At 45.0% G+C, this 20,126-nt stretch overlaps 1 protein-coding gene and 1 non-coding gene across 3 annotated transcripts in view; both read right to left on the bottom strand.

The window, feature by feature from the left end:
* Nucleotides 1-20,126, bottom strand: part of LOC126203336 (mucin-17) — a 401,673-nt gene that overhangs the window by 26,163 nt on the left and 355,384 nt on the right. The window contains exons 5-6 of one of the 2 annotated variants that reach the window (XM_049937620.1): nucleotides 11,249-11,455; nucleotides 3,847-4,046 (exon numbers count right to left, since the gene is read on the bottom strand). In XM_049937620.1, the coding sequence (XP_049793577.1) occupies nucleotides 3,847-4,046; nucleotides 11,249-11,455 (407 nt within the window). The remainder of the gene's footprint in view (nucleotides 1-3,846; nucleotides 4,047-11,248; nucleotides 11,456-20,126) is intronic. The other variant, XM_049937621.1, reaches the window with a different exon arrangement.
* Trnaa-cgc (transfer RNA alanine (anticodon CGC)) lies at nucleotides 17,558-17,632 on the bottom strand. The gene has a single exon. It is a non-coding gene; the product is annotated as a tRNA-Ala (tRNA).

The raw sequence follows: 20,126 nt of genomic DNA, 5'->3' as shown, positions 1-20,126 counted from the left end.
GAGTTTGAGGTGGCGGTATGTAATGCGCTCTTGGCCGGGAGCAGTGTTGCGTTTAGTGTGGAGTGTGAGGCTGATGTCCTGTGTAGTGATGGGAGTGTTAAGCTAGGAGCAAGGGATGTAGAATCAAATTTCATATACAAGCATTTAGAGCAGACGGTAGTTTTCATAAGAACACTCAAATAAATAAAGTCACTTGTTCTCAACTACAAACAGCACGTTCTGCTTATAGGAGCACTTTCATAAGGAGCATACTATTCAAAGAAAATCCGAAGTTGATCAAAATGGGTTAAAAGGATGTCATTGAGCTACGTCAGTTAATAGTAGATTTATGTAACCCCCTAAAATGTACATAAACTATTTAATCATTGCCAGTATTTCAGATAAGACAAGATATAATGTAATTATTTAGTATTACATGCAGCACAAAGGCAAAAGTGCATAAGATGTTTCTAGTTATTGTTGCATTGTGACATGTTCATTTCCTTGTATCTTCCGTCTGCTGTATAAGAAATTACAACTATACACGACGCATGATTAACTATTTCGTCAAAACTCTAAAGGTAACTTAGTTATGTCATACATATATATAACAACTTCTGCACAATTTCAGTGCAGTAATGTGTTCATTGTAAATAAGTATTATAGTAGTTGTATTACACGTTTATTACCTTATAAATAAATAAATAAACTTTTTTATTTTAAATTCAGTGCATTAGTATTTTTAAAATGACTCTTTCATATAGTGTTCATTAGAAATGACTATCATTCCACTAGGGACCTGTGGAATGGTACATCAGCTTATTTGTTTTAGTTGTAAATATTTGTCGTGTATTGTTGCTTTCCTGACATGTTCTACATCCTGGAGGACCTCCTCACTACGGATCAATTGAAATGAAAGAAAATCTAATCTAATCTATCCCTATTTTTTACGACTGTTTTATCAGCAAATAAACAGATTTTTACACGTCCTTTGCGCTCGCCGCTATATTGCTAATTAAAGTGCTGGTAGTAACGCCGATGATACTCTATGCGGCATTGCCAGTGCATTAATGTACGTCTGTGGTGAGAACGCTCTCGATGGTGTGCACGAATGATATAAGTCTGTCGATAAACTGATAAGCGAGCGAGCAAGTCCCCACTCTGCCAACCCAGCTACGTCACGAGGCGCTTCTACAGGTTGTTTCACAACGTAGTGCCGGCCCTGCCGCGGCGCGCTCTTTAAATCTGTGGCGACGCCGTGTACAGATAGATACATCTCGGTTGCGTTTATTTTTATAAGAATGCATTAAGACCATAAGGAATACAAAAAACGATAGCTTCTTCCGAAACACAACATTATAGAATAAATAATATTAACATAAGAACGGAAGTCAGGATTCTACTACAAACATAGAATCAAATGTCTGTTAATCTGAATGTATGTTCCTCTATTGCTATTCGTAAAAGAACCCCATATAATGTAATCAGTCTGTAGAATTTAAGGCTTGTTCTTACTTTGTGTTCCTACTAAAAGACAGAAGTTTTCGTTGAAGAAGTTCATTGAAACTTAACAATTCTTTGCAGCATAAAGAGTGTTTAAAAACTAAGCAGTAATTTCTAATTTTATGTGTTATATTAGTCAGATTTGCACTACTTTTTGTCACTGTCTTCATAAACATGCCTCAAAAGTATGTGTAGAATGTTATCCATATTGGGTATTAACTCTGTTGTCAGCTATCAGAAAGGTTACATGTGTTTTGGTATAAAAATAAATTTGACAATCTGGATTTCATTTTCTTATAAGAATGGAATAAAGTGTATGAAATCTATGGAAATGTTATAATACTGATTTTGGTAAGCCTGTTATGGGTAAACCAAGGGAAGACAAGTGGTACAAACCTTTCAAAGCAGGCTTTTAAAGACAGCGGTTTTACAAGTATGGATGAGATTAAAAATGCACAGTTAAGAGACCTATAAACTATCCCCAAGAAACAGTTTCTATAGTGTTTCGGGAATTGGAGAAAGCACTGGCATATGTGTGTAGTATGTAATGAGGAATAGTTTGAAGAGGATAACATTGCTATAGATTAACAAATAAAGTTCTTACCAAAAAATAAAAATTAATATGCAAACGTAGCTCGTATGTCAAGCTTTCTGCTTAGAAGTCCAGAATCAGTGTACATGTTTCGAAGGAAATTTCACCAGTATTTAGAAAAGCTATTGCGCACATGTTTTAAGCACTATGTCTTAGAATCAGGTGAATAGTGACCGAGATAGAGATTTAGTGTTCCCTAAGCATCAGGGGGTCTACTTGATTTTGAAACTGTCTATAATGATGGGTTTCCTCCCAAAATTATTAGTTTTCCTTCGTGGCGATTCCAGTAAACCATGCGGCTCATTTTTGCGTTCCTTCCTTATGTGTCCTATTGGGCGAGGCTGACGTTTGCATAAATTGCAGCCGTTTGATTGGGACTGGTAATATTAGCCAACAGTTCTTTTTGGGTTGCCTCTTTAATATACGCTGTAATAACATTAGAGACGATCGAACGCTCGTTACTCCACAAATACCTCCTCTTCTTACAAGGGAACCTCCCCATCGCACCCCCCTCAGATTTAGTTATAAGTTGGCACAGTGGATAGGCCTTGAAAAACTGAACACAGATCAATCGATAAAACAGGAAGAAGTTGTGTGGAACTATGAAAACAATAAGCAAAATATACAAACTGTGTAGTCCATGCGCAAGATAGGCAACATCAAGGAAAATGTGAGACTAGGAGCGCCGTGGTCCCGTGGTTAGCGGGAGCAGCCGCGGAACGAGAGGTCCTTGGTTCAAGTCTTCCCGCGAGGGAAAACTGTGCGACTGTGAAACTGTTGCATTCATTTGTTGCAGTTTATGTGACAAACTCTTATGTTTTCATCACTTTTTTGGGAGTGATTATCACATCCACAAGAAAACCTAAATCGGGCAAGGTAGAAGAATCTTTTTACCCATTCGCCAAGTGTACAAGTTAGGTGGGTCGACAACATATTCCTGTCATGTGACGCACATGCCGTCACCAGTGTCGTATAGAATATATCAGACGTGTTTTCCTGTGGAGCAATCGGTTGACCTATGACCTTGCGATCAAATGTTTTCGGTTCCCATTGGAGAGGCACGTCCTTTCGTCTACTAATCGCACGGTTTTGCGGTGCGGTCGCAAAACACAGACACTAAACTAATTACAGTGAACAGAGACGTCAATGAACTAACGGACAGATCATAACTTTGCGAAAATAAAGAACGTAAACTTTTCACTCGAGGGAAGACTTGAACCAAGGACCTTTCATTCCGCAGCTGCTCACGCTAACCACGGGACCACTGCGCTGCTGAGCTCACGCTATCCTTGATGTTGCCTATGTTGCGCATGGACTACTCAGTTTGTATATTTTGCTTATTTTTTTCATAGTTCCACACAACTTCTTCCTGTTTTCTCGACTGATCTGTGTTCAGTTTCTCAAGGCCTATCCACTGTGCCAACTTATAACTAAATCTGAGGGGGGTGCGATGGGGAAGTTCCCTTGTTAGTATTCTGCACATTTTCTTGCAATGCTAGACTATTATCCATCACTTCCGGATATCGAAGTTTATCAGTAAGTACACGAAGGTAACTCACTGACACTGGCAACTACGATCCCACGAACAGAGACGATGTATATCACTGCACGCCGATCTACACCGCTAAACAGATAACAGGCAACAGATTTTGGGTGCCCCTGTAGGCCGGTGGCAGCGTTCTTCCAGGAAAGGCCACTTCTCCCACCAAAAGCGCTGCTCGCTCTTGATTTTACAGACGGACTGTACACGCAATGCAGCGCGATATACTGACCCCAGCGCCCCTGGTGGCGGGAGCGTGCAGCAGCGAGGGCGTGGGCGAGCGCGTCTGCGTGCCGACCGAGTGCAGGTGGACGACGCGCGGGTTGAACCACTCGCTGGGCGGAAACTGCGCCGAGAACGTGGACAGCTCGCCGGCCTGACGCTGCTTGCGCCCGCTGCGCCGGAACAGCCGCGATAGCAGCGAGCCCTTCTCTGCAACACCACACCACACCGCAATAACACACTGTCTACAGGTCAACACTGCTGCCACAGCATGCTCGTTACTAATAACCCCACTGGACAAAATATCAATCACGCTTTTCAAAGAGCACACTGGTCGCTTTGGAGCGCTGTAGATCGGGTAGGTCTTGTGTCAGATGGTCATGTGACTCTCCACCGCTGATGTAAGTCATGACAACGATGATGATGATGATGTTCGGTTCGTGGGGCACTCAACTGCGCAGTCATCATCGCCCGTACAAAGTCCCAATTTTTACGCAGTTCAATTTTTACACTGTCACGAATGATGACGATGAGGAGGAGGATGAAATGATGAGGACAACACAAACACCCAGTCCCGAGGAGGACGACGGTTCAATGCCGTGTCCGGCCACCCTGATTTAGGTTTTCCGTGATTTCCCTAAATCACTCCAGGCAAATGCCGGGATGGTTCCTTTGAAAGGGCACGGCCGACTTCCTTCCCCGTCCTTCCCTAATCCGATGAGACCGATGACCTCGCAGTTTGGTCTCTTCCCCCAAGCAACCAACCAACCAACCAACCAACCCAGTCCCCAGGCAGAGAAAATCCCCAACCCGGCCGGGAATCGAACCCGGAACCCCGTGATCCAGAGGCAGCAACACTAGCCACTAGCTGCGGACAAGTCATGACTGTGAAATGGTGTATCTTAACCAGTCAGTTGCATGGAATCAGTATTATAAGACGGGTCAAGAAGCTGTCGTCGTGTTTGGAGGTATTGCGAATACATAGAAAGAAGGATCCTTTATTGTATGATTATATGATAGCGGAACAAACACTGGGAGCAGTTACTTCTGTAAAATATCTGGGAGTATGCGTGCGGAACGATTTTAAGTGGAATGATCATATAAAATTAATTGTTGGTAAGGCGGGTGCCAGGTTGAGATTCATTGAGAGAGTCCTTAGAAAATGTAGTCCATCAACAAAGGAGGTGGCTTACAAAACACTCGTTCGACCTATACTTGAGTATTGCTCATCGGTGTGGGATCCGTGCCAGGTCGGGTTGACAGAGGAGATAGAGAAGATCCAAAGAAGAGCGGCGCGTTTCGTCACAGGATTATTTGGTAAGCGTGATAGCGTTACGGAGATGTTTATCAAACTCAAGTGGCAGACTCTGCAAGAGAGGCGCTCTGCATCGCGGTGTAGTTTGCTGTCCAGGTTTCGAGAGGGTGCGTTTCTGGTTGAGGTATCGAATGTATTGCTTCCCCTTCCGAGGAGATCACGAATGTAAAATTAGAGAGATTCGAGCGCGCACGGAGGCTTTCCGGCAGTCGTTTTTCCCGCGAACCATATGCGACTGGAACAGGAAAGGGAGGTAATAACAGTGGCAGATAAAGTGCCCTCCGCCACACACCACTGGGTGGCTTGCGGAGTATAAATGTAGATGTAGATGTACCCGTGACCACACAATTAATAAAGTTTCCTGGTTTGTGGGTATATCAATGCGAACTGTCCAACGTGTCTACAAGAAATGGTATACCACTAGCAGCCGTGTACAGATGTTGAACACACACACAGCAAGAAATGAATGTTTCAATGTAAATGTGGATGCTACCCAAGCCTGTTGGTTGCCCTGTTGTATTTCACCACGAACAGTACCTATGCAATGTCCTCAATACGTCGCAAGTGTCAGCCGTGGTCAGAACAGTGCTCTGTGTAGTAGCGAGTGCGTCATGTCCGAGCTAAGTTGATCAAAAAGTGGGAAAACTGTTGTGCTCGTACAATGTGCGCTTCTGTAACCGAGGAAACCGAAAGGCTTTGTGTTTCAAGAGGCGCTATGTCGAAGATTTGTACCAACCGCATACGGGCAAAGCGGAAAAATATCATACGGTAAGTCATAATGCAGACGAACGTTTGTGTTGAATGACTGTGACAGACAGTCACTGAAGAAGATTATGATGAAAAATGAGAGGACGACAACTGCAAAAGTCAATGTCGCACACGAGAACCCTGTCAGCTCCAAAACAACACGAAGGGACCTCCATAAGCAGGGAATTACTCGACAAGCTGGAATTCCACAACCACTCATCACTTATGCAAATCGCCATAATAGGAAACTGTGGTGTCTAGGCTATGAAATCATGACTAAGGAACGATGAAAGAAAGTAATTTTGTCGGATACGTCTTGTTTCACGCTGTTTCCAACTTCTGGTTGAGTTTATATCCCGAGAGTGAAACCTGGCCAGGGTTCGGTTATAATTTGGGCAGCGATATCGTGGTATTCCATGAGCCCTGTGGTTAATCTGCGAGATCGCATTACTGTCAAGGATTCTGTGACTATTCCGACGGGTCAGGTCCATCTCATGGTACAATGATTGCTCCCCAATGGTGATGCTATGTTGCAAGGGGATAGGGCGCCGGTTCACACAGCTCACATCGTTGAGGATTGGTTTTGTGAGCACGAGCACGGAAATGAACAGGCTCATCTCCTCTAGTCACCACAGTCGCCAGATCTCAATATTAACCAGCCTTTACGGTCTGCTTTGGAGAGAAGTGTGCGTGATCACTATCCACATCCATCACAGTTAGCTGAACTAACCATTATTTTGCAGGAATAATGATATAAGATACGCTTGAAGAGCATCCAGAACACGTATTTATCCATTCTGAGACGACTGGAAGCTGTTTTGGATGCCAACGGTTTTCCTACACCGTATTAGGCCATTGTAATGTCGTTTGTTTTTCGTGTTTTCGTATTTTTGTCCACCCCCTGTATGTTAAACTGAAATACTGGGTGATCAAAAAGTTAGTATAAATCTGAAAACTGAATAAATCACGGAATAATGTAGATAGGTACAAATTGACACACATGCTTTGAATGACATGGGGTTTTATTAGAACCAAAAAAATACAAAAGTTCAAAAAATGTCCGACAGATGACGCTTCATCTGATCAGAATAGCAATAATTAGCATAACAAAGTAAGACAAAGCAAAGATGATGTTCTTTACAGGAAATGCTCAATATGTCCACCATCATTCCTCAACAATAGCTGTAATCGAGGAATAATGTTGTGAACAGCACTGTAAAGCATGTCCGGAGTTATGGTGAGGCATTGGCGTCGGATGTTGTCTTTCAGCATCCCTAGAGATGTCGGTCGATCACGATACACTTGCGACTTCAGGTAACCCCAAAGCCAATAATCGCAAAGACTGAGGACGTGGGGCGTCTAGCAATACTTTTTTTCCCCTAATAAGACCCCATGTCATTCCAAGCATGTGTGTCAATGTTTACCTCTTTATCTACATTATTCCGTGGTTTATTAAGTTCTCAAATTTATACTGACTTCTTGATCACCCGGTAAGTTAGCCTAAAATAACGCCGGCCGTGGTGGCCGAGCGATTCTAGGCGCTACAGTCTGGAACCGCGCGACCGCTACTGTCGCAGGTTCGAATCCTGCCTCGGGCATGGATGTGTGTGCTGTCCTTAGGTTAGTTAGGTTTAAGTAGTTCTTAGTTGTAGAGGACTGATGACCTCAGAAGTTAAGTCCCATAGTGCTCAGAGCCATTTGAACCATTTTTGAACCTAAAATAACATCAGCGATCACCTGTACATGACAGAGGAGTATACCTGTGTGCAAGTCAGTGAGATTTAGGCATCGTCTGAATCATGTCCTTTTCTATGAAGGACACTATTAATGCAGTCGACACACTTTGAAATTCTTAAGGTAGCACGAATAAAATACAACTTGTACAGAAGCCAGACCACACGCATAAGAGTCAAAGGAGATGAAAGGGAAGCAGTAGATGAGAAGGTAGTAAGACATGGTAATAGCCAATCCCGGATGTTACTTAATTTGTACATTGTGCAGGCAGTGAAGCAAACTAAGGAGAAGAAAGAGGTTTAAAGTTGAGGGAGAAGAAATTAAAACTTTGATTTTTACGGTATATTGATAATTTTTACTTATGGACCGTCTGACAGCAACTGAATAAAACACAATTTTAGTGCTATACGCGTTTCGCCTTTATTTTCTGCAAGGCAACAGGAGCGTAATATGTAAGAAATTGTCCACGCAACCTGTAAGTACAGTTCAAAACATTTCTACTTAATAGGAAATACCAACCAGCAGAACTGTTTATAACCTATAGGCACAGTGACAAAAATGTAAATTAAATAGTAAACATATGTACATATTCCAGGCCACTGATGATGCCTTGCAAAAAATAAAGGCGAAACGCGTATGGCACTAAAATTGTGTTTTATTCAGTTGCTGTCAGATGGTCCATGAGTAAAAATTATCGATATACCGTAATATTACACGCAACTGAGGAAGACAGGACTACAAAAGTTGATGTTAAAACTTTGATGTTTGGCGATGACACGTTAACTCTGTCGTGAACATTTCAAACCATTTGAGGCTATTAGATGGACGTCAACAAAAGTAAAAGAAGGATGATGGAATATAGCTGAGTTAAATTAGGCAGTGCTGAGGAAATTTGATTGGGAAACGAGAAATTACAATTAGCAGAAGATTTTTGTTTTGGGAAGCAAAATCAGTGCAAAGTGGCAGCATCAAGAAAAGAATTTCTGAAAAAGAGAAAGTTGTTATCATAGAACATAAATTTAAGTGCTAGGAAATCTTCTCTGACGGTATACATCTGGAGTGCAGCATTGGACAGAAGTGAAATGAGGACGATTAACAGTTCAGAGGAAAAGAGGATAAAAGTTTTTCGAAATGAGATGATAGAGAAGAATGTGGAAGATCCGATGGATGGTTTGGATTAGGGATGTGGAGCTACTGAACCGTTTTGGCCAGAGAAGAAATGTACCGCATTTCAGCAGTTCAGACAAGAAGGCAGTGGAATCTTTTGAAATATGGTGCTGCAGAAGAATGCTCAACATTAGACGGGCAGATGGTATAAGTAATGAAGAGGTACTGAATCGAATTGGGGAAAAGAAGAAATTTATGGTGCAATTTGACTAAAAGAAGGGATCAGGTTATAGAACACATTTTAAGGCGTCGAGGAACATCAAGTTATTGCCGGCTTAGTGATGGAGGGAGGTGTCAGGGCTAAAGTTGTACAAGGAGAGAAAGAAACGAATATAGTAAGCAGGTTCAATTAGATGTAGTTTGCAGTAGTCATTTGGAGGTTAAGAGGCTTGCACGATTCGAGAATAGCGTGGAAAAGTGCATCAGACCAGTTTTCAGGACCGAAGAACAAACAGCAGTGTAGTAACGATACAGGCCGATTCAAATGGCCCTAATGGTGTCGTTTTATGCAGCACACACTACGTCTGTATCAGGATCGGTATCCAGGAAGGTGGCAGCCACGTAATCGATTGAAGTTCCCTCTCGGAGGTTTGGGTGACTGTTAGCAAATGGGATCACATTGCAAAAAATACAAGTGAGAAGTGGTCACGAGTTACAAGGTATTTTTGGACCAAGATATACCTTACTTCTGCCAGACTTTTCCAAGAATCTCCAATCTTTCTTTGTTTAATTAGCGATGTAGTCGTACAGGTTTTGGATGTCTGTGTAGATTAATCTTTCGTAAATGGTTCAGAAAATTTGCCATAAAAAATGTGTTTCACCGTAGCAGATATCAAAACGGAAAACACGGTAGTAACTTTTCATTGAGTTATGTACCGGAAAGGTGTTACTTCCACACTGCACATTTTGACATCTCCTGGTGTCTGTTCTTTCGGACATGTCCGAAAGAACATATATAATGCTCACCGGCCATTTCACCATCTTCTTCTGTGCAGATGCACAGACAGTGCCCGAACTCTTACGGGAATCGGCAAAAAGCCGCGAGTAATGAGTATAATGGGCAGGGGCACTATGAATATAGTGCGGGACAATAAGTTGGGAATGGGGTCTCACGGGAGGCGTGCTATAGATAAGTCCCTGTAGTCGCACCATCTCCTGTGTCCTCGATGGCTCAGATGGATAGAGCGTCTGCCATGTAAGCAGGAGATCCTGGGACCGAGTCCCGGTCGGGGCACACATTTTCAACAGTCCCGCTTGATTTATATCAACGCCTGTGTGCAGCTAGGGTTATTCATTTCATTGTAATTGATATCTGCTGTTAATTTCATCGTTTCTGAAGGTGTAACACAGCTGATAAGGCAGAGTTTTTGAATCATTTACGAAAGTGTAAACTGGCAATGGCAAGGAAAGCATGTCTGAAGAAGAGAAATTTGTTAACATAGAGTATAGATTTAAGTGTCAGGTAGTCGTTTCTGAAAGTATTTGTATGAAGTGTAGCCATGTATGGAAGTGAAATGGACGATAAATAGTTTGGACAAGAAGAGAATAGAAGCTTTCGAAATGTTGTGCTGCAGAAGAATGCTGAAGATTAGATGGGTAGATCACATAACTAATGAGGAGGTATTGAATAGAATTGGGGAGAAGAGGAGTTTGTGGCACAACTTGACTAGAAGAAGGGATCGGTTGGTAGGACATGTTCTGAGGCATCAAGGGATCACCAATATAGTGTGGAGGGTAAAAATCGTAGAGGGAGACCAAGAGATGAATACACTAAGCAGATCAGAAGGATGTAGGTTGCAGTAAGTACTGGGAGATGAAGAACCTTGCACAGGATAGAGTAGCATGGAGAGCTGCATCAAACCAGTCTGAGGACTGAAGACCACAACAACAACAAACGAAAGATTAAGTAATATAAACAGAATAGACCTATAGAGACATCCAAAACCTGTATGAGTACACGACTAATTACAGAAAGAAATATTGGAAACTCTTGGCTAAAATGGCTCTGAGCACAATGGGACTTAACGTCTGAGGTCGTCAGCCCCCTAGAACTCAGAACTACTTAAACCTAACTAACCTAAGGGCATTACACACATCCATACCCGAGGTAGGATTCGAACCTGCGAGCGTAGCGGTCGCACGGCTCCAGACTGTAGCGCCTAGAACCGCTCGGCCACACCGGCCGGCTACTCTTGGCTAAGTATTGGTGAAGTAATGTACATCTTGGTCCAAAAAATATCATATAAATCATGGCTAACCCTCAGTTGTAGTTTTTACACTATGATTCCGTTTGGTAATAGTTGCACAAAGCCCTGAGAGGGAACTTATATCGACTACATGTTTGTCGCCTCCATGGATATTGTTCGTGATACAGACGTAGTGCGTGTTGCATAAAACGACATCGGTAGGGGCAGCTGAATCAGCCCGTACGAGAGTTTGCGGTACTCACTCGGTGGCGAAGCAGTCTCGGGCTGTGAGTCCGCGGCGTTGCGCGCGGGGAGGTGCCTGAGGGATCCGCAGCGCACCAGCGAAGAGGCGAGCCGGCGGGACCCCAGCAGCCGCAGCGAGTGTCGGCGCTCCAGCCGGCCCGGCGGACCCGCCGACTGGCTGCGGCGGGGCGCGCTGCGCGCGTACAGCACCTTGTCGTGCGGGTTGCCTGCCACACAGGAGAGCGCCAACACGTCAGCAGGAGTGTTCTACAGCAGCGGCGGAGCGCCCAAGGCTGATCACTAAGCAAACTACACAACTAGTACATTACTAATTTTAATTTACAAGTAAAAAAGGTGCAACATACCCGTTATACAGGGTGTCTCACAACTTTTTTTTAAGAGGTGATAAACGACATACCAGCAAAGCCCTACAAGACGGCAGAGGGGGCCCATGTTTCAGCAGACGCTGCAGTAACTGACTTGTATCTGTTCAGACAGCCACGGAAGATGTGATTGGCATCCTCCTCTACACTGCAATCGCATAATCAATGACCACCAATTGAAGTGATGCAGGTGTTTCCGCTAGCAGCCAGGATTAAAGGTGAGGCGTGTTTCAGTGTTCTTCAATCTTCTGGAGCATCGATGTTTCGAGAGAAAGAAGTCAGGTTGCAGTACCAGGTTATTTTGGAATGATTTCTGCATTCGTATTTTGATGACCCTTGTCATCCTACGTTCCACATCTCTCTGATTACTAGATTGAGAACGTTTTTAAAAGCTCCGCAGTCGGACGCTCTGTACGGTCCCTCTCCCTATCGTAAGTGACCATCAGGTGTGCTGTTCAATTTCGAGCAATGCCGCAGTCATATTTTCCTCAGCACATCGTAGCATTGTGATTCCCAGCTGTGAATTTCTGTATCAATTCGATGACTGTTTCGTTCACTGTAGCCGTATCTCAGTAATTCAAGTGCTGACCTGGAAACGGAGGGGATAACGATCTGACCACGCAGATGCATCTCGGTGTATAGAAGCCCTCGTTGTTCAGCCATAAGCTCTGCCGTCATACTCATTGCTTCCTTAGACACCATTAATATCTTATCCTAGTAAGCAGAACAACATCCACCTTCGTTCTCCAAAACGTTGGTGTAGATGAGTCTTGTGCTTCTGTAGTTGGTTGATTGCAGAGATTATCATTCAAAACGCATATCATTGTGGTATCCATAGCCAAAGCCTAGGTCGAATACAACTTGTGATTCCGCACAAGGAAATGTCAGTCTGATCACTGAAAGATCGCACGTCACCAGTGATAAGAGCAGCTCACTGTGGAGTCAATATCAGAGAGCCTACTGTTTCGTGCGTGCTTCAGAATTTGCGTAGTGTGGATAGAACCATCGACAAATATAAGACTCAATGATGTGTTCGATGGAACTTTCATCCCGTAAGCTGGTGACGCAACGCGGGAAGCAAGGTCGCACGTTTTGGCTGGGAACATCCTTTCTCACACAAGACAGTTGGGCGCAGGGCTACAGCATACCAACAAAGCTCTCAAACCTGTCCTGACGTGGCACACCGTCTGTGCTGATGACATCAGACACAAAATATTTAAATTACTGCTTAGTTACATTCACTCAGTGAGCCGTGTGCAACTTGGTAAACGATGTGTTAAATTATGTACGACGTTAACTCCGTCTGCTTCTTTCCTTCACTTGTTGTCTCGTTAATTCCTCGAAGATCATTTCCTGTTGGAGTTTATAAGGAAGGCAGAACTTCAAGAAAGGGATGAAGTAAGATTGCGGTTTTATGTCCCATGGAGAACGAAGTCATTAACGCAAGCAACATTTGGGAAAGGAAATCGGCCGTATATTTTTCAAGGGGACCACCCAGCGGCTTCCCTTGACTAGGTAGGTGGGAGGCGCGCCGTAAGCGGTTGGCGCAATTACAGCATTGGTCACAGGAGTCGCACCGCGTCGTCTTTTCAGGCGAGTCCCAGTTATGTGTACTGTATCACCACGGACGAATCCGTATGTAAAAGCTCTGAGGCAAACGAACGTTGCCAGATTGTGTTCGTCTTCATTATACTGGGCGCAGGATAAGGCGTGGTGGTGTGAGATGCCGTTCGGTACACAATACGATCAGCTCTGGTTCACACTGCCGGTGATTTGGATAGCACGCGTCACATTTCTGACGTGTTAAGGCCGGTGGCTGTGGAGTATCTGCGACGTCTCTGTGACGTTATCTTACGAGGGGGGGAGGTGCAACAAGTAATGCAACACCGTTTTTTTTCTGAAAGCACGTTGGTTTTATTCAGGATTCCAATGTCATATGACTCCCTACTCTTTCGGCTACAAGATCCTCTTTTTCGATATAATCTCTGTTCAATGCTACGCCGCCTTACTGGGTACATCAGCACGGAACCACTCTACTGGTCGACGTCGGAGCCAATCAATATCTTGCTCCCTCAGTAACATCCCCATCCACGTACTGCTTCCCGCAGGGTGCATCCTTCATTGGGCCAAACATACGGAAGTCGGAAGGTGCGACTACCGGGCTTCATGGGGGATGAAGGAGAACGGTCCAATGAAGCTCAGTACACTTCAGAGTTGACCGTTGCACCATGAGGGAGGACATTAAGCAGAATAACCCTTTCAGAGCCCCATAAGACCGTCGCCATCACCTTACCGGCTGAAGGTGTAGCTTTGAACATTTTTTTCGGAGAGGTGGTGTGTCTCCACTCGATAGCCGTTTTATTTCCGTCCGAAGTGATGAGCACATGTTTCATCGCCTGTGCCGACGTTCGACCAGAGCGTTGTAGATATTTGTAGGCACTTGTAGGATGTGCATGGAGACCTGGCAGTCAACAACAGCTCGGTGAACCGTTGAGTGAGGCGTCTGTAATCATCAACCTCGTAACCCGCAAGCAGTTCGGCACAGATGACCCGTCGTTGCTCTTTATTGTCTTCTGTCAGGCGCCGAGGGACCCACTGGGCGCACTCCTTTGCGTTCCCCAACTACTGGATGAGTGTGTCAGCACTACCAACAGAGGCGTGCAGTTGAGCAACGAGGTGTTTGATTGAGATCCGTTGATCACCTCGAATGAGAGTATCCGCACGTTTCTAGGCGCTCAGTCCGGAACCGCGCGACTGCTACGGTCGCAGGTTCGAATCCTGCCTCGGGCATGGATGTGTGTGATGTCCTTAGGTTGGTTAGGTTTAAGTAGTTCTAAGTTCTAGGGGACTGATGACCACAGATGTTAAGTCCCATAGTGCTCAGAGCCATTTGAACCATTTTTTTTATCCGCACGTTTCAACATTGCAGGAGTCACAGCTGTTTGTGGCCAACCGGCATGCGTAAACCGGATAGGTTTGTGCAGCCTTGTTCCGATGATGTCAGACGCCTCGCCCAAAGATTCAGCTTAATTTTGTTCAGTGTCAGGTCTCCGTACACATCCTGAAAGTGCCAATAATAGGTATGATACTCTGGTTTTCCGCCAAAAGAAACTCAGCAACAGATCTCTGCTTGGAACGCACCTCCGCTACAGACGCCATTTTGAAGGCTACGTATCGGAATTCAATGAAGCTTCGAGGGCTGAAGTGAGAATTTTCGACGGTATGTCACAACAAATTCCGCATTTTTTCAACAGAAACTGTCCGATAAAAAGTGTGTTGCATTATTTATTGAACGCCCCTCGTACAAAAAATAACGCAAGACTGAATGTTGGATGTACTGTCCTGATCTGCCTCGAAACAGAGGCTGTCCGACTGTTTCTCCATGTCCCTCACCCATGGAAAATATCTGACCATTGATTGCCGACAGACTGGCACGCCACGCTTCGTCAGCCACTGCTTTTGATGAACTCTAGTAAAGCTTTGGAGCAGCACGCACCCCGTCATCCAAGCTCAGTTCTACTCAGTACCCAACCGGATTAGGCACGTTGTGGTTGGCAGAGGTGACAGTTCTGTGTGCTGAACTTCGCACCCCGTACAGCCCCGAATCACTTACAAATTTAACCGTGTTTCTTCCAACTGTAATGTACGGGACTTAGACATAAACATGGGAACACCGCGGAATATGCATCCTTGAAGATAAATGCAGGCACCAGCAAAGGTTACAGGTGGTCCAGTTATATCTGATCACGAATGACACCTGATCAATGTCCTTAGACGATAATACGTTGCAAGTGTCAGTCGCGGTCAGGACAGTGTTCTGCGTAGTTGCAAGTGTATTATTTAGGGATTGGATTGGATTGTTTGGGGGAAGAGACCAAACATCGAGGTCATCGGTCTCATCGGATTAGGGAAGGACGGAGAAGGAAGTCGGCCGTGCCCTTTCAAAGGAACCATCCCGGCATTTGCCTGGAGCGATTTAGGAAAATCACGGAAAACCTAAATCAGGATGGCCGGACACGGGACTGAACCGTCGTCCTCCCGAATGCGAGTCCAGTGTGCTAACCACTACGCCACCTCGCTCGGTATATTGTTTAGGGGATAAGTGAAGTCGAACATGGGAAAATTGTCGGTGCTCATATCATGGGTGCTTCCGCACCAAAGTAGCCGAAGCGTTTGGTTTTCCAAGAGGCGTCCCATGGAAGACATATACCGCATACGGAAAAAGCGGAAAAACATAATCCGCTATGTCGCAGTGCGGAGAAAACTGCGTTTTGAGTGATAGCGACGGACGGACATTGAAGACGGTTGTGACGAAAAATAAAGAGGGCGACAGTTCCAAAGTCACTGCGGGACTGAACGTCACACCCGCGAACCTTTACAGCACCAAAAAACAAAGGGAGCTAAGCTGGGAATTGCAGAGCGAGATGCATTTCGAAAACCACACATCAGTGATGCAAATGCCCCTAACAAGAAAATGTGGTACCGAAGCTATAAATTATGGACTGTGGAGTAATGGAAGAATGTCTTTGGTAGAATGTCTTTGGTCGGATTAGTCTTGTTTCACACTGTTTCCAACTTCTCGCCGAATTTGCGTCCCAACAGTGGCTGTGCTCGATGATTATTTGGGCGACCGTACCGTGATATTCCACGGGCCCCGTGGTCAAAGGTCGCATTACTGTCAAGAATTATGTGACCATTCTGGCTAATCAGTTCGATCCCATGGTACAATATTTGTTACCCAATGGTTATGCCGTGATCAAGACAACTCGTATGGACGAGAACTTGTTTTTGTGACCAAAGTAGTGAACTATCGCAACTACCCTGTCCATCACAGTCAACAAATGTCAAAATTATTGAGCCTCTGTGGTCTGCTTTGGAGAGAAGGATGCGTGATGGGTACCTACCTCCATCATCGTTACCTGAGGCTGCCATTTTGAACGGAGAATGGTAGAACATTCCGTTGAAAAAAGGCATGATAAAGTGTCTTATTTTGGTGTTTCCATATATTTGCACAAGACCTGTACATCCGCAATAAATAGCCTTCTACCGTTTCTATCTTTCCTGGTGTTGCAGTTCAACGGCCAATAGTTTATTAGTACATAGATAGACTGATTAATAAAAACTGCAGTTGAGTCACATAGGGAACAGGGACTACACAATGGAAAACTGCACTAGTGCCTTTAGGGCGTGGGCGAGGTGTTTATAAGCACGCACATATTGGAAACTGAAGCCAAAACAGACTCGGCGCTGATTCTAAATACACGCCTGGCCTGAGTAATGACGTCTAAAGCGAGAGTTCGGCTTTATGCCGGCAGCGACTGACTCACTACTCGTTCCCGCTGCCCGCCCAGTCACGCCGTGCAACCGACGTGAAATATTTGCAGACATTCACCGGCGATCAATTTGCATAAATGATAGCCCTTAGCGGTTGAAAGCCCTGCGCGGGGAAACTCTCAGTCAACAACCCGGAGCTTCGAGAAACTAACACCTGCTTTTGGGCATTAGTCATCAGACACATTGTTTTTATACGTAATAAATGACGTCACAATGAAGCGTCTAATTATAAGACAAAAACCGGGAAGCCTTTATTCAAAACCGAGTGAAAATGAAGGATAGATTACGCCTGTGGATGAAATGTTCGCATACAATGTAATCAAATTCATCACATTACCATCGGATTATAGCCATGACATAAACCGAATTGAAGAAGAGTTCCAAACGTATGGTTCCGCGATCGCTTGCTGGAGTTACTTTACAAAGGACACGAAAGCTAAATCCATTATTCGATAGCTAATGTACGGAAATATTTCTTCGAGAAACGAAACAGCATAAGATTTTCCGGAATTAATAGAACCATTCAGGAGAGCAACTTGACAAAGTCAGAATACGGTATGGTGGAAAGATCATGTAAAGAAATTATAAAACTTCCTGGCAGATTAAAACTGTGTGCCCGACCGAGACTCGAACTCGGGACCTTTGCCTTGCGCGGGCAAGTGCTCTACCAACTGAGCTACCGAAGCACGACTCACGCCCGGTACTCACAGCTTTACTTCTGCCAGTACCGGGCGTGAGTCGTGCTTCGGTAGCTCAGTTGGTAGAGCACTTGCCCGCGAAAGGCAAAGGGACCGAGTTCGAGTCTCGGTCAGGCACACAGTTTTAATCTGCCAGGAAGTTTCATATCAGCGCACACTCCGCTGCAGAGTGAAAATCTCATTCTGGAAAGAAATTATAGTTGCGTTCTGCTAAAACTACGGTTCGGTATTTTTGGCACAGTATATAAATGACGTAGTAAGTGGTAGGATTATCGGTGGTTCTGGTAGTTTTGGTAGGGAGAGAAATATAATTGAATGTGTGGGAGAGGAACTGGGGCCATATAATTACACTACTGGCCATTAAAATTGCTACACCACGAAGATGACGGGCTACAGACGCGAAATTTAGCCGACAGGAAGAAGATGCTGTGATATGCAAATGATTAGCTTTTCAGAGCATTCACGCAAGGTTGGCGCCGGTGGCGACACCTACAACGTGCTGACATGAGGAAAGTTTCCAACCGATTTCTCATACACAAACAGCAGTTGACCGGCGTTGCTTGGTGAAACGTTGTTGTGATGCCTCGTGTAAGGAGGAGAAATGCGTACCATCACGTTTCCGACTTTGATAAAGGTCGGATTGTAGCCTATCGCGATTGCGATTTATCGTATCGCGACATTGCTGCTCGCGTTGGTCGAGATCTAATGACTGTTAGCAGAATATGGAATCTGTGGGTTCAGGAGGGTGGGATCCGTACCAGATCGGGTTGATGGAGGAGACAGAGAAGATCCAAAGAAGAGCGGCACGTTTCGTCACAGGGTTATTTGGTAACCGTGATAGCGTTACGGAGATGTTTAGCAAACTCAAGTGGCAGACTCTGCAAGAGAGGCGTTCTGCATCGCGGTGTCGCTTGCTGTCCAGGATTCGAGAGGGTGCGTTTCTGGTTGAGATATCGAATATATTGCTTCCCCATACTTATACCTCCCGAGGAGATCACGAATGTAAAATTAGAGAGATTCGAGCGCGCACGGAGGCTTTCAGACAGTCGTTCTTCCCGCGAACCATACGCGACTGGAACAGAAAAGGGAGGTAATGACAGTAGCACGTAAAGTGCCCTCCGCCACACACCGTTGGGTGGCTTGCGGAGTATAAATGTAGATGTAGATGTAATACGGAACGCCGTGCTGGATCCCAACGGCTTCATATCACTAGCAGTCGAGATGACAGGCATCTTATCCGAATGGCTGTAACGGATCTTGCAGCCACGTCTCGATCCCTGAATCGACAGATGGGGACGTTTGCAAGACAAAAACCATCTGCACGAACAGTTCGGCGACATTTACAGCAGCATGGACTATCAGCTCGGAGACCATGGCTGCGGTTACCCTTGACGCCGCTTCACAGACAGGTGCGCCTGCGATGGTGTACTCAACGACGAACCTGGGTGCACGAATGGCAAAACGTCATTTTTTTCGGATGAATCCAGGTTCTGTTTACAGCATCATGATGGTTGCATTCGTGTTTGGTGACATCGCGGTGAACGCACATTGGAAGCGTATATCCGTCATCGCCATTTTGGCGTATCACCCGGCGTGATGGTATGGGGTGCCATCGGTTACACGTCTCGGTCACCTCTTGTTCGCATTGACGGCACTTTGAACAGTGGACGTTACATTTCAGATGTGTTACGACCCGTGGCTCTACCCTTCATCCGATCCCTGCGAAACCCTACGTTTCAGCAGGATAATGCACGACCGCATGTTGCAGTTCCTGTACGGGCCTTTCTGGATACAGAAAATGTTCGACTGCTGCCCTGGCGCACATTCTCCAGATCTCTCACCAATTGAAAACGTCTTGTTAATGGTGGCTGAGCAACTGGCTCGTCACATTACGCCAGTCACTACTCGTAATGAATTGTGGTATCGTGTTGAAGCTGCATGAGCAGCTGTACCTGTACACGCCGTCCAAGCTCTGTTTGACTCAATTCCCAGGCGTATCACGACCGTTATTACGGCCAGAGGTGGTAGTTCTGGGTACTGATTTAACAGGATCGATGCACCCAAATTGCGTGAAAATGTAATCGCATGTCAGTTCTAGTATAATATATTTGTCCAATGAATACCCATTTATAATCTGCATTTATTCTTGGTGTAGCAATTTTAATGGCCAGTAGTGTAGAACCGCACATCGTTCAGCGTTGAGGCCAATTCGCACTGGCCGTCATGTCACGTCCCGTCCCTTCAAAACATTCTGCTATGCATTTCTCTCCGCTGCAGAGTGAAAATCTCATTCTGGAAACATCCCCCAGGCTGTGGGTAAGCCATGTCTCCGCAATATCCTTTCTTTCAGAAGTGCTAGTTCTGCAAGTTTCGCATAAGAGCTTCTGTAAAGTTTGGAAGGTAGGAGACGAGGCAGTGGCAGAAGTAAAGCTGTGAGGACGGGGCGTGAGGCGTGCTTGGGTAGCTCAGTTGGTAGAGCACTT

Source organism: Schistocerca nitens, chromosome 9, assembly GCF_023898315.1.
Source record: "Schistocerca nitens isolate TAMUIC-IGC-003100 chromosome 9, iqSchNite1.1, whole genome shotgun sequence".
NCBI classification, from domain to species: domain Eukaryota; kingdom Metazoa; phylum Arthropoda; class Insecta; order Orthoptera; family Acrididae; genus Schistocerca; species Schistocerca nitens.
Note: the sequence above shows the minus strand (reverse complement) of the source record. Positions and strands in the feature narration are given on the sequence as shown.